The sequence below is a fragment of the Rhamphochromis sp. 'chilingali' genome, assembly GCF_963969265.1.
Source record: "Rhamphochromis sp. 'chilingali' genome assembly, chromosome: 21".
Lineage (NCBI taxonomy): Eukaryota > Metazoa > Chordata > Actinopteri > Cichliformes > Cichlidae > Rhamphochromis > Rhamphochromis sp. 'chilingali'.
Window position 1 is genome coordinate 24,629,472 of NC_137949.1, and position 13,147 is coordinate 24,642,618.

General features: G+C 42.1%; 1 protein-coding gene across 1 annotated transcript in view; it reads left to right on the plus strand.

The window, feature by feature from the left end:
- spred1 (sprouty related EVH1 domain containing 1) overlaps positions 1-13,147 on the plus strand; it is a 36,859-nt gene that overhangs the window by 17,534 nt on the left and 6,178 nt on the right. Inside the window, exons 2-4 of the mRNA XM_080871235.1 lie at positions 1,073-1,337; positions 6,340-6,508; positions 10,187-10,233. Of these exons, the coding sequence (XP_080727361.1) occupies positions 1,073-1,337; positions 6,340-6,508; positions 10,187-10,233 (481 nt within the window). The remainder of the gene's footprint in view (positions 1-1,072; positions 1,338-6,339; positions 6,509-10,186; positions 10,234-13,147) is intronic.

Here is a 13,147-nt window from a genome sequence, read left to right on the forward strand (position 1 = left end):
CAAAACGCTGCCCTCAACACCCCCTGACCTTTGTCATTTCCGGTGGCCCAGTGCTGTGTTATCTAATCACAGAACATCTGTCTCCAAGTGAGAGGACAGAAAAAGACATGGAATGAGAGGCGAGCAGATTTAAAGTTACATTATGTAATTGGGATAGTAATCTCTTATTACTTTATTACTGATACATTGGCACAAAATAGCAATTTGTTCTTGTGAGTTGTGTTTCTGATTTGAATTTCTTGTTAATTTAGAGTTTGTGACTTATTGATATTTCAAAGAAGATGATTTTTTTTTTTTTTTTTAGGTACTTTTCAACCATCTGCTTCATGTTAATTCTCTATAAATTATCTGAAACTTCTATAATACAGTAAATGATCAACACCATGTTTTATTTCTGCTTCATTTAAAAAAAAAAACAAAAAAAAAACTAAACTTTTTATTAGTGTGTTTGCCTTCTGTTACATACACAGTGTTAATTATCTTAAACGGCTATCTCATAATAGTCATTTAAAGGAAAGCGGATGATGTTGTTTGGAAACCAGGTCATGTGCTGTCTAGTTTAAAACCACCTGTTTCAAGAGAAAGGTTGGGAATCAGCTGTGGCCAGACTTAACTTGGCCACACGGTCAGTCACCCTCTGCCTGGGGTTAAACACACACACTGGGCGCTTCAGACAGTCTGTTGTTTTGCTGTGTACTAAAACCAAAAACGTATCTTTAATGCAAAATTTAATCTCTTATGTTCAGTTTTTTCGAGTAAGTAAATGGCAAATAAAGCAAAAGACAGACATTGGCCCAGAATTTCCTAATTGCCCCATCCCTAGTTTAAATTGTAATTTTCTCACGTTATCATTTGTGTATGTTCTCTTTGCTCAACATTTTGTTTGTGCTGCACTTAAACTGTATTACTGGTCAAGGCTGAGGCTGTGTAGTTCTGCTTTTGTAATAAAGGAGATTTAAGCAAAGAAAAGAACCCAGGAGACAACTGAAAATATGTTAATGATTCTAGATTATGTTCACTAACACCACTGGGTTTTCCTTCTTCTTTCTCTTCCTCCTTTTTTTCTCCACAGTGACAGTTATGCGCGTGTGAGAGCAGTGGTCATGACTCGGGATGACTCCAGTGGTGGGTGGCTTCCCCTGGGCGGTGGAGGACTTAGCTGTGTCACTGTCTATAAGGTCACCCGGGCGGAGGACACCAACAGCACCCACAGTGGAGGCAGTGGAGGAAGCAGCAGCAACCTTAGCCCCTGTAGCCCTAGTCCTAGTCCCAGTCCAAGCCCTAGTCCCACCGCTGTGGAGTTCCACATCAAAGGCGAAAGGCTCAAAGACAAATTGGTAAGAGAACCTCAAGTTCATAAATGCGATTAGCGTTTTATGCTACATGGCTAGACATCCAAAGTTGTTCTTTTTTTTTTTTTTCTTCATCTGAATGAGATCACTGCAAACCCTGCTGTTCTGGACTCCACTCAAATGCTTTGTCATTCATACATGTACTCACACAGGAAGTGGTTATTAGGCTTTCCTCCGTGGCACAGGTATCGGAAAATGGGAGCAAACTGCGTATTTCTGTGATGAATCATCAGGAAGAACAGGAAATTATTATTTATTTATTTATTTTTTGCGCCTGTCCTGTTTGGTTCTTTAGCCATCAAAATTGTTGTCTGAAGGCCAACAAAGATACCCAACGGATTTACTTTACCAAGTGGATCATCACGGCCTTGCCGTATTGGTCCATTTGATCGACCTTTGTTGTCCTTGTTATTTATTTATTTTATTTTTAGTTGTTACAGACGGGACCCTCCACTGCTTTGTCATTCATACATGTACTGACACAGGAAGTGGTTGTTAGGCTTTCCTCCATGGCACAGGTATCTGAAAATAGGAGCACACTGCGTGTTTCTGTGATGAATCATCAGGAAAAACAGGAAATTATTAAAGAGAATAGAATGTGAGAGATGGAAATGCACATTCACTCTGCTTTTCTATCAGTACTCAACTACTTGCCCCCCCCCCCCCCCCCCCCATGTTTTTTTTTTTTTTTTTAGAATTCTCTTCCTGACTGTGATGTAAAGACTGTTTAAAGTTAATCTGTCCCTTTTTAACCCATAAATACTTCTTTGTACAACACACTCCGTAGTTAGTGTGGTAAAAATAAAAGTAGAATAATTTTTGAAAGTTCTGATAAATATTTCATTTCAGATATATGCAAAAATATTTATTTTTTCCCAATAAAACCATTTACAGTCAAGCTTCTCCTAACAATTACTTTTATATTTTCCTTTGTAGCCAGAAATGCTAGTTTTCTAATAGGGTTGTCAAACAAAAAATCAGATCTTAATTGATACAGTGGAATTAGCTACTCATTTCAACAGTATTGATACCAACAGTGCCATTTCTGTCTCATGCAACTGACACAACTTCACATAACACCTCCCCTCACTAGTTACAGAACACATGAACATTCATCCAACACTATTGAGAGGTCAGTAAAGCTCCAGTTTCAACATCATGAAGTACTGAACAGTTATCATAAATGTTAACCTGGCTGGTGCGCACGTTACTGTTAGTTGCTTAACTATTAGCTATTATCCGATAGCCACACACCCTGCCTCACTGGGCATAAACTAGTATACTCTCAGTGCCGCTCCCAGGCTCGGATAAATGGGAGGGTTGCATCAGAAAGCACACGCTGTGGAAATAAGGTACATTTATCGGATAGCCACATCGGTTAAGTTATCATTAAAGTTGTGGCTAGCAGCTGGAGCTAATAATAAAACTATAACGTTAATGTTGGCGCAGGCAAACATTAGTTCTGCCTGTTTGTAATGTCATAGTATACAGAGTTGGATTAATAGGGTAGTACAATTACTTGTGTCTAAAAAGTATTCTCTTAAAGTCCCAGATTGAAGCTAAGAAAGTTGACCAGCAACAGTGGCACCCTACCTTAGCCACAGGATTCGTTTAACAATGAATATATGAAGCTGTGTTCACAGGAAATCGCTAGACCTGCATTCTACATGTATTGTCAGATTCTTCTTCTTTTTTTTTTTTTTTTTTCTTTTTTTTTTTTTTTTACCTGACCCGTTTGGTTCTTTAGCCGTCAGAATTGTTGTCTGAAGGCCAGCAAAAATACCCAACGGATTTGCGTTACCAAGTGGATCATCATGGCCTTGCCGTATTGGTCCATTTGATCGACCTTTGTTGTTATTATTTAGTTATTTTATTTTTAGTTGGTATTGTCGGCTTCTTCGTAATGAAAGTAACAATGAGGCCCTAATATCAAGTGCTGTGTTGTGGCTTTAATCTGTTTGGCTTATGGAGTAGTTGCTGTAAAGCTCCTGAGACTCATTCTGTGCTGTAGATGTAAAACAGACCCAGTAGATGCACTGGGATAATCCTTGGTCTGTGGTAATCGGGAGTGTAAATCTATTTGTCTGTCAAATGCCAGATGACAAAAGGCGGCCACCATGATGCACAGAATCTGGTGCTTTCTGGCAGATGGTTATTAGAGCCTTCTTACAGCACTGTGCCTAAATGACCTTTTTTTTTCTTTCTTTTTTTTTTTCTTTCACTGAACACATTTTATGTATGTTTCGTATTTACAGTCCTTGTGTTTTGTGCGTTGGTAACCCAGGATGTGTGTGGCACAGAAAAAGGGTGTGATGGGAACGGCATTGCTCAGACAGGGTATAGACATGGTTCAGAGACCCCGACAACTGTTCTGGGATGTGGTAAAACACCCCTATCACCACCAGAATCCCCAGCCACCACAACAAACACCCAGACATATGTAGGTCTGTCAGGATACCACCCAGTGCCAGGGTGTTGGCATCAACCACTTTGCCACCGGCAGTGTGAGGGCATCAGAAGCAGCGTCCAAGAAGAAAACAGTGCCCCCCCCCCCCCCCCCCCAAAAAAGGACATAAGAATATGAACTGTGTAATTATGTTGTATGAGTGACGTTTAGACTTAGTGATGAATATCACTAAGGCTCCTTGGTTTGGGTTATGTCTAACATACAAAATAGGACAGTGGTCTGCAAGGTTTTAGATGTATTTTTATTTAGACTTTTTTTTTTTTTTGAAGGATACAATTTGGGTGTTTTAATCCAACCAGAAATAGACACAAAGGGAAAAAAGGCAGTGACATCACCGATCCCTGATAGAAACCTGTGAGGAAAATGAATCATAAATGCAGCTATTTTGAAATAAAAAAGACAAGGTTTTTTTTTTTTTTTTTTTTTTCCTGAGGTGACTGGAGATGTGGGGGGTGGGATTTAGAGGAATTCGGGAAGCCGAATGTAGTCAAAGAGCAGGAAATGGAGGTGGAGCCAGATAGATGGGAGACGGAAGAGGAGAGGTGGAGGGGGATCTGTCTATAAGCGCAGTGATGCGGCACAGAGTGTACTGGTGATGACTCAGCTGGCTCTCCATATAGCTACCAATCACTCTCCTCCTTGGCCCCCCACCTCCCCTCCGTCTCTCTTTCTCGTTCTCGCTGCTATTCGGTGACTCTCTTAAAACTACAGCTCTAATTGGTTGATGATTACTTACCATGCTGGCTCTCGGATTATGACAAATATCCAGTTAAGCTCTTTCACTCCACCTTGCTTCCTGTCATTCATAGTTTGCAACTCCCTGCAGATTGGTACAGCCGTGCATTCCAGGCTTACTCTAAATGGCATTGCCTTGGAGGCAAGGCCCTATTTGACTGTTTTTTGTTTTGTTTGTTTGTTTGTTTGTTATTTAAATAATTGTTAACACTGTTTGTTTGTTTTGACTTACCAGTAACATTTATAGCTTTAAGTCTTGGAGGGGGTGAGGGTGTGCTGGGTTATTTCACTATGAATCAATGCACCCTGTTGCATTATTCTTTACAATTTTTGTCTTAAAATAATAGCAAGGTTGGAATCATCATTCTGAAAGAAGCCTGATTTCTTGCATTCATGTGAGCATAGTCTCCATCTGTTCCTCTTTTCTTCTCTTACACACTGTCTTGACTGCTCTCTGTCTGTCTCTCTCTCTCTCTGACACTCTCCTCCATTAACATCACTTGCCTCTGTTCCCTTTCTGTCTCTTTTTCTGTCAGCAAGGCTCCTCCTCCTCTCTTTTCTCTAAGCACAATATGGAATGCGGTGTTAAGTATCAACCTTCCATGCAACTGTGATACTTCCTCCTCAGTCGGCCTTGCTGTGCGCTCACCTTACCTGCTCCGGCTCCATTCAGTCTCGCCTCCACAATCGCCCCCAGAGGCACAGCGGACCCCTCCTCCCTTCCCCTGTCCTTGTCACCCCAGCAGCCTCTCACATCCATCCTTCCCTTCTTCTGTGCACTCATCCAGTAGCTCTAGGGTAGTCACACAGGCTTAACCCTCGCTGCCTCCTTTTCTTGTTAGAGACATGTATGAAACAATGATATGGAGACAGACGCTTGAATTATGTGCAGCACACTTGCAAAGCGACTCTCACAGACAGAATGAAATTCAGACCTGAGCACCCCCCCTCTGACACACATACACACATATCATCAACCTCTTGTACAGCTGCCACGTATTAGCCTCTTGAAGTGTGCATGTTGACTGTTGTCCAGATCCACGGGGAACGGTGCCATCTGCTTTCAGCAATCGAGTACTTTGTTTGTGACCGTTATCCTCCGACAAGACATTTGAACCGCAAAGATGCACAGCGTAGCACTTGGGTCATTGAGCTTTTCATCGCACCAGCTCCTGCGCTCACGCATGCTCTCACGCAGATCGCGGTGCGCACAGTCACACATTCACACCCCATTAAGCCACCTCTCGTGCGCATCAGTAAAAACCTCAAAGACTTTAATGGCCGTCTCTCATTTCATTTAATCTGCCTAGAGGAAGACCGGGAGGCGGCCCAGTAGCCCTGATTAATAATAGGCTTTGGAAACGCAGCCTCTCTCTGCCATACACTTGGGCTCCCTGGCTCCAAAACACCTCCACACACTCCAACTCTCAGGCCACCACTGCTCTTCAAGTTTAACTTTAAACCCCACTATTTAGAATGTGTTTTACAAATTATCTAAGAAGTATGTTGAGTATTGGATTTGGGGGGATTTTCTTTTTTTCTTCTATTTTTGATTTTAGAAGCTCTGGAACTGCCCATATGTGTAGTTCAAATGGCAGAAATCTTCTATGTCTTTTCGTTATATTCCTGTTGTGTTGGAATAATTGAATTTGACACATTACAACAGCTTATGCGGTTGGATTAAACCACACAGGTCAAATTCTGTATCCAGCTATATTAAAACATCTCAAAGAGCACCAGCATGCCTTGGTTCACTTTCAAACTCTTCTGTTTGTTTCTTTTCAGGTGGTACTGGAGTGTGTGCTGCAGAAAGACCTAGTATACAACAAGGTCAACCCCATCTTCCACCACTGGAGGATCAACGACAAGAAGTTTGGACTGACCTTTCAGAGCCCTGCTGATGCTCGTGCTTTTGACCGGGGAATACGGAGGGCCATTGAGGACATTAACCAGGGTGTGTTTTGCCTTTTTGTCTGCATGCGTGTGTGTGTTTGTTTTCTTTTTGCTAGTTTAGAACAGGTCAAACCAGATAACAAAGCCAATAGAAAGCCAACAGAATGCACCTTAACTTAACAGTCCATCAGCCAGCATTGGCTATTGTTTCCATATCAAGAAATCAAGGCAGCCCACAGATTTTTTCCCCTCTACTACCCTCACCACCTTTCAAACTCTTACTCGATCGACAAAACATCACATTTGTTTAGAATTCCCACCTAGAGTTTGCACTGTGTGTCTTAGCAACCATTCAGTACATGTAAAAGTTGGATGTAGATGGATGTATGCACATGAATGTGGTGTGTATTCTACTGGTGTGCATTCACAGCCTGCATTCCTGCTTGTTTATCTTGGCTTGTAAAGGCTGACCTAGCATCTGTTCTAGAAGAGATGTGTGCCGTTGATTACCTTTGATGACTCCTCCGCCAATGCTACCTGCTCTCTCACCCAAGCTTGAACCCTCCTGTGTTATCTTATCAAGCCCAGCTGCCCAGATAAGCTTGCCACATCCGTAGAGACTGGCAATGCAATGCTTTGCTCAGACAGTGGGTGATAGAGGGCAGGAGAGGGTTGGTGGGAAAGACAAGAAACTCATAGAATGGATCGCAACCTGAGATATGGGCTGAGCTTCACTCAGAAGAAACTTGACCAGACTGGGCTTTTGTCCTTCTCTGTCTTGGCAAGATAGTTTGAGGACTGGCTAGACTAGTCTAACAAAATTTTGTATTTGGACTGAATGTGGCATTTATATATTTTAAAGCTAAGATAGGTATTTACTTTATGCGTGGAACTGAGTGGGCAGGTTTAGGTCCTAATAAGCATTATTTTTCAGCACAGTGCCAGAGGTTGCAAAGTCATCCAATTAGTAGGAGAATTGCCAACTCAGCAATCTGCTATCCAGCCCTGTGTTATACAAGATGCTGGTCGACCGGCTGGCTGGCTGGCTGAAGAGCTGTAATATCCTTTACACTCTAGACCCAGGAATCATGGGGAGCATAGAGGAGGTACAGCGGAACATTTGTAAAGGTTTATCGCCACTGAGCATCAGTTGCTTCTTGCCCACAGCCGTTTATCTGAGATTTGAACTTCCTGGGCACAAGTCCACACCATCTAGGTAAAAGGTAGTCATGTAGAACTTGCTTTGCAAGCTGCTTTTCTTGTAAATTTCACATGAAGATAACGAACCGGCAATAATAGCGTACTTCATTATCACAGGGTCATCTTCTAGGATGATTAGTGTCTCTTTTAAACAAACCAAAATTCGCTCCCAGTTTCTTAAATGTCTTCTATTTTGGTACGCTAAAATGATGTGTGGAAACCTGAGGGGTTTTGTTTTGAATGGGGTGTTGGCATTTGAAGATGTGAGCTGGGAAGCTGTTATGGTCTTTTGTTATTCATGATTTGAGGCCGTTTCAGTACTGTTCACATAATCAGATGGCAAAGAGGCATGGATATCTCATGTAGCAGGGCCCGGGTGATTGTGAAGATTCTCATTCAGAGACTGTATAGTCTTGGTGTGCTAATAAATGCTTCGGCTTCTTCCTGTGAATGTCAGCTACAGCAGGTGATGGTGGGGTTTCATTCCCTTGCCTTTCTCTCTCTCTCTCTCTCTCCCCCTCCCCCCTCCCACCCCTGCTGTCCTCTCCTCCCTCCGTTCTCCTCTCTCTCCTGGCATCTTCTGTATTCTGCCAGTGTTGTGTAATGCCTCTCCTCAGTTCTTCTGTATTCCAGTTGCATCGTTCTGCTGCTGGACTGCTGCGTGAATGTGTGTGGGGGAGAGAAGAGGCAGGAAGGGTGTGTGTGTGTGCGTGTGTGTGTGTGCGTGTGTGTGTGCGCACGCGTATCTGCGTGCACGCACACGTGTGTATCAGTCTTGCAGTCCTCTGTTGCCATGGCAACGTCAGGCACATGGCTCAGGCAGCTTTGTGGCCCAGCGCTGCCAGAGTTGGGCTGCAGGAGGCCTCTTTCTCTCAGTAGTGGAGAAATGCATACACACACACACACACCTTTCTCCATGTGACTCAGCGACAGACAGACAGACTGATGGACAGACTGTGTCTAACACAAGCTCAGTGAATTCTTCTGTCCTCTCTGTGACAGAGATCACATTACTGTGTTTTTCTGCATTCTCTCTCTGAATGCAGACAGGAAGATTGATGCCTCAGTGCTTTAAATAAAGCCTCAGCCTCAGCCTAAATAAGTGAACCAAAGTTGAAAAAGAACCTATTTTTCCCCCTTGGGTGCAAATATATTCACCACCCCCCCCTCCCCACATTCAGATAGTTTTGTTCTTGCTTTCTACAGCATTGCCAAACTGAAATGTCCTTAAACATTGATTCTTTTTTTTAATTTATTTTTTTCAATGTATAAGCTGGTGCTTTCATCAGTGGTTTTTATGTGTTAATTTAAGCTGACTGAAACCACAATAATTTGATTGGCTGTACCTGTGCACTGATATTTTTTAGTAAATGGCTGCATTTTATGTTAATTCTGACCATATGCTTGGAAGTGCATAGGTATAACTCATCGTTCTGAACTCAGCTTTTAGATTTTATACTTCTGATGATATTACCTGGTGAATATTATCAAATTATTAACTTTAAATGTGATTTAACAGTTCTTTATACAACGTTATGCACATATTAACTCAGATTTACTTCAATTATTGTTCTGTAAGAGTAAATGTCTGCTGTCTGTAAAGCAACACACACCTGCACGAATGAGTGGTTTAACTGGTGGCATCTTTTAGTTGTGTAATGCTTTATTTTTGGTTATTTTTCTTGGATTTGGTTACATTAACAGCCATATATTACACATACTAAAAATGTAGGTTTATTCCAAGAAAAGTTTTTATCTTATGTCACAAAACGGTGGTGTTGGATTCTGCTTGTTGTGATCTGACAAACCTCAAGACTTCACTGGACTACGTGCAGGGAAATTGGCAGACTTTATTCAATTACACCTTCACCAAGCTTTAAAAAAAATATTCAGACTGCATACATTAAACAAGTTATTTCACATTGTTGACATAAGCACCATTAAAATGTTTTCTTTTTAAAAGTGATGTTTGTGACAATAGTGTTCAGCAAAACACTATGAAAATATAAGTAGTGTACGTGTCTTTCTTAAGATTGACTTCTCCTGTAGATTGTGTAATGTGTGCAGTGATGAAAAACGTTAGCTCTTTCCTGCACCTTGGTAACTGAGGTGTTTGGGGTGCGAAAATGGCACGTGGGTTTTTAGCCGAGGTCACGGTTACATTATTCTCTGCATGCTTATTTTATTAACTTCTGTGAACCCCACTAACACAAAGCAGCTTTCATTTCCCCATTAGGCCACAGGCAGAAGAAAGCAGAAGTCTTGAACTATTCCGGCCCGACAAGAGTCAGCGTGGTAACTTTAAACCATGCTTAGGGGGGAACAGTTTGAGAAACAAACAAACAAATAGAAATATTTTGTTGGTAGAAGGAAGTTGCTGAAAGATTCAGACTGACGCAGGTTGTCGCCTGGGTTCTTTGAATTTTTACCCTCTATTCTTCCCTTGCTTTTGTCAATCAAATTTAGCTATGAGAGTTTTGTGTTGTATACTTTGCCTCTTTGAGCTGTTGTTGAGTTCTCGTACCTTTCTCTCTTTCAGGTTGTCGACCGTTTGGGGAGGGCGATAATCCAGAGGATGGACTACCGGTGAGTGACATTAAGGTTTAGTAAAGAAAACCTGTGTTGCTATGACTGAAAAGAGTGAAGTTCTCTCTGCTTTGTCACCGACTCTGAAATGACATGATCCACATGTTTGGTTGGGGTCTGATCTGTCCCAGCCAGGTGCTGACACCTGCCTTTGTTGTCTCACAGTTGTTCTTAGAGATTTACAGATGTTTAACCAGTGTCAGCCAGACCCTGAGGTGAAGCTGGGTGTTGGCCAGCAAATGTGGTGTACTCTAACTCTGCAGCTGTCAGTCTTGTCGAGATTGAAGATGATATATTATCACCTGGAGCATTCATCTTTACTAGTCAAATAAGGCTTTAGGATGTTGATGTTGTCTTAGCTGAAAAAACAAGGTACTTTAAGGTGCTCAGTAGATAGTTGTGAACTCGCGTTTAGCCTGTTTAAGCTAATCTCTCCATGATGCTGACGTCAGGGTCGCATCTCGTAAGACTCTTTATTCTTCCTTTGCGTGAAGATAGGACTCTGACTTTAGCTAACTAAATTTGGGACCAACTAAACCTGTACACAATAACTGCATGCACCATGTATTGTACCAACAACAACACTCAGTGCCTTTGCACAGCGGTTGACTGTCACCATGTGTGTTTAAGAATGTCACGTTCTCTTTAGCAGAGAAAGGCAGCAGGTGTATAGTTCAAGGCAACACACCCTTGGTAATTTGTTTTAGATATCTGTCCTTTTACAGGAAAGCCAGCCACCCACCTGTTCTGCTTCTGATTGCAAATTTGATAAAGGCACATTAGTAGGAAGGGCAGCTCTTGTAGGACACATTTAGTGACAGTATAGAAGCCTCTGACACTGTTAAGCAATCCAATGCGCCAGTGCTGTAAAGAAACCCTACACATAATAATGATTAACTGTTGTGCAACACTGAGGTGTGTTGATTCACCTCTGATCATTTCCTCCACTCTGCACACTGTATATGGAATAGACAGAACCACGTTTGTGGTCTCTTGTTGACTTCATGCTGGACCTCATGTGAATTAAATTTTTAGCTATGAACCTCCCAGAGGCTTATACTTACCTCTGATCTGCTCTGTACTTGCCCATCTGCATGATGCAGACTAGAAGAGCAGTGATGGAGAAGAAAGTGGTGTTCCAGTTCTTGTGGCAAAGTTCCTCTTTAAGGAATCAGCCTGAACATACAGGAAATCCAATGGCACCGCTGTTGCTAGGCAGCGGGGGGGAAGGAGGGGTAAGGGGTGCAGCCAGAGAGGGGTAGAAAGGGGGTGTTCAGCAAGCCACCGAGGGTGTCACCATGGTGATTTGGCATCCGAATGTTGCGGTCAGAGACCTGGGCTACAGAAAAAGAGAAGTGAACCAGAGGCTGCGGCCAGAGAAGCAGCAAATACCACCACACAGCAAAGTGTTAGCCGAGCTGTGTGGCTCCAAGCTCCATCACGAAGTCACGTCAGTGTCTGTGCAGATAAATGATGACTTTCAAAAAAAAAAAAAAAGTACAGAAGCTTTGCTGCATGTCACCCCCTCCCAACCTTTCTGTGGCTCCCTCCATCTGCCATGTGTGGGTGTGTAAAAGGCAAAATGCAAAAAAAGCATAAAAGAAAGAAAGAAATTGTTATGACCACTAGAGGTGGGAAATGGATAGTAATTTCATTCACTTCACACAGAGTCATGAAATAATCACTCTAGTAAGTCAGATTAGTTGCTGTATTTGGAGCGTGTGCACTTTCTGCTAATATTTGGCACCAGAATGTTAATAATTGTATCACAAGAGGAAGCGGTGTGATGATGCATCAAGATTTCAAAATGTTGTCCCACCCCTGGTTGACCACACGTGTTTTTATTAGTGGTAGGTCTTTTTAGAAGCAGTAGCAGCTCTCTATGGATTTGCTGTGACCTTGTGCCAAAAACAGATGCCAGAGGTTACCGGTACCATGAAGCCTTGTTCTTGTTCCTTGATTAAATGGCTCTAAAAATCGACGGGTATCAAAATTTGCTGGAATTCATCCTAGCCTTGCATTGTTACAAAGATTTGTGTGCGTCGTGTATGTGCACGCACACACGCGTGAACTGTCAGTGTTCGTGCGCTGAAGATGGTCTTCTCCACCCACATCCTGCCCACTGAGGCTGAGCACCCACATGTATGCCCTTCACGAGCTTACCACATTCTTCCTCTCACTCAAAAAACACACACACACACACACACACTGAACATGCAACATATTTCACCCATAGAGAAAAGTGGTTGCACAACACCCTACTCAGCTGTGATGACCCACTGCCAGGAATTATGCTGTACTGCTACAGTCCTTCCGCTAGTACTAAGTAAAATATGTATGTGAGGGTTTTTTGTTCTTTTGTTTTTTTTTCTTTTCTCGAATACCACAGGAAAACATCCACATCTAATTTAGAACTGGCAGGAAGTTTTCTCTTATCTGTTTTGTACACATGGGTTTTGTTGGCCAGTGAGTTTCACAGCCTCATTCTGACCGATGATGTCGTTTTCTATGAGACATCTCTAAGCTGTGAAGAAAAGTAATTTAAAGTAGCCATTTGACATTTTATGAAATATGCCTTTTATTCTCTTTTGCTGTGAATTTGACAAAAATCTACAAAAATGTATTTGTAGATTGATGTAACTCAGCAGGCCAGAAGTTGGTTACATACATCTCACCTCATTCTTACAAATAAAGACTCACTTCCGAAAACAGCCAACCACTCCTTTAGGACACATCAGGAGTGGGCTTTTTTAAAATGTTACATTTTTTTATTTTAAGCTGGCAGGACCCAGAGATGAGCACCCATCAGGCTTCTTTCTAGCCTGTGAGAAACAAGCTCATAGAGAAGTAAAGCATGTATTCATGTTTGCATTCAAATATCCAGGCACGCACACAAAACGTTCCTTTGCTTTGT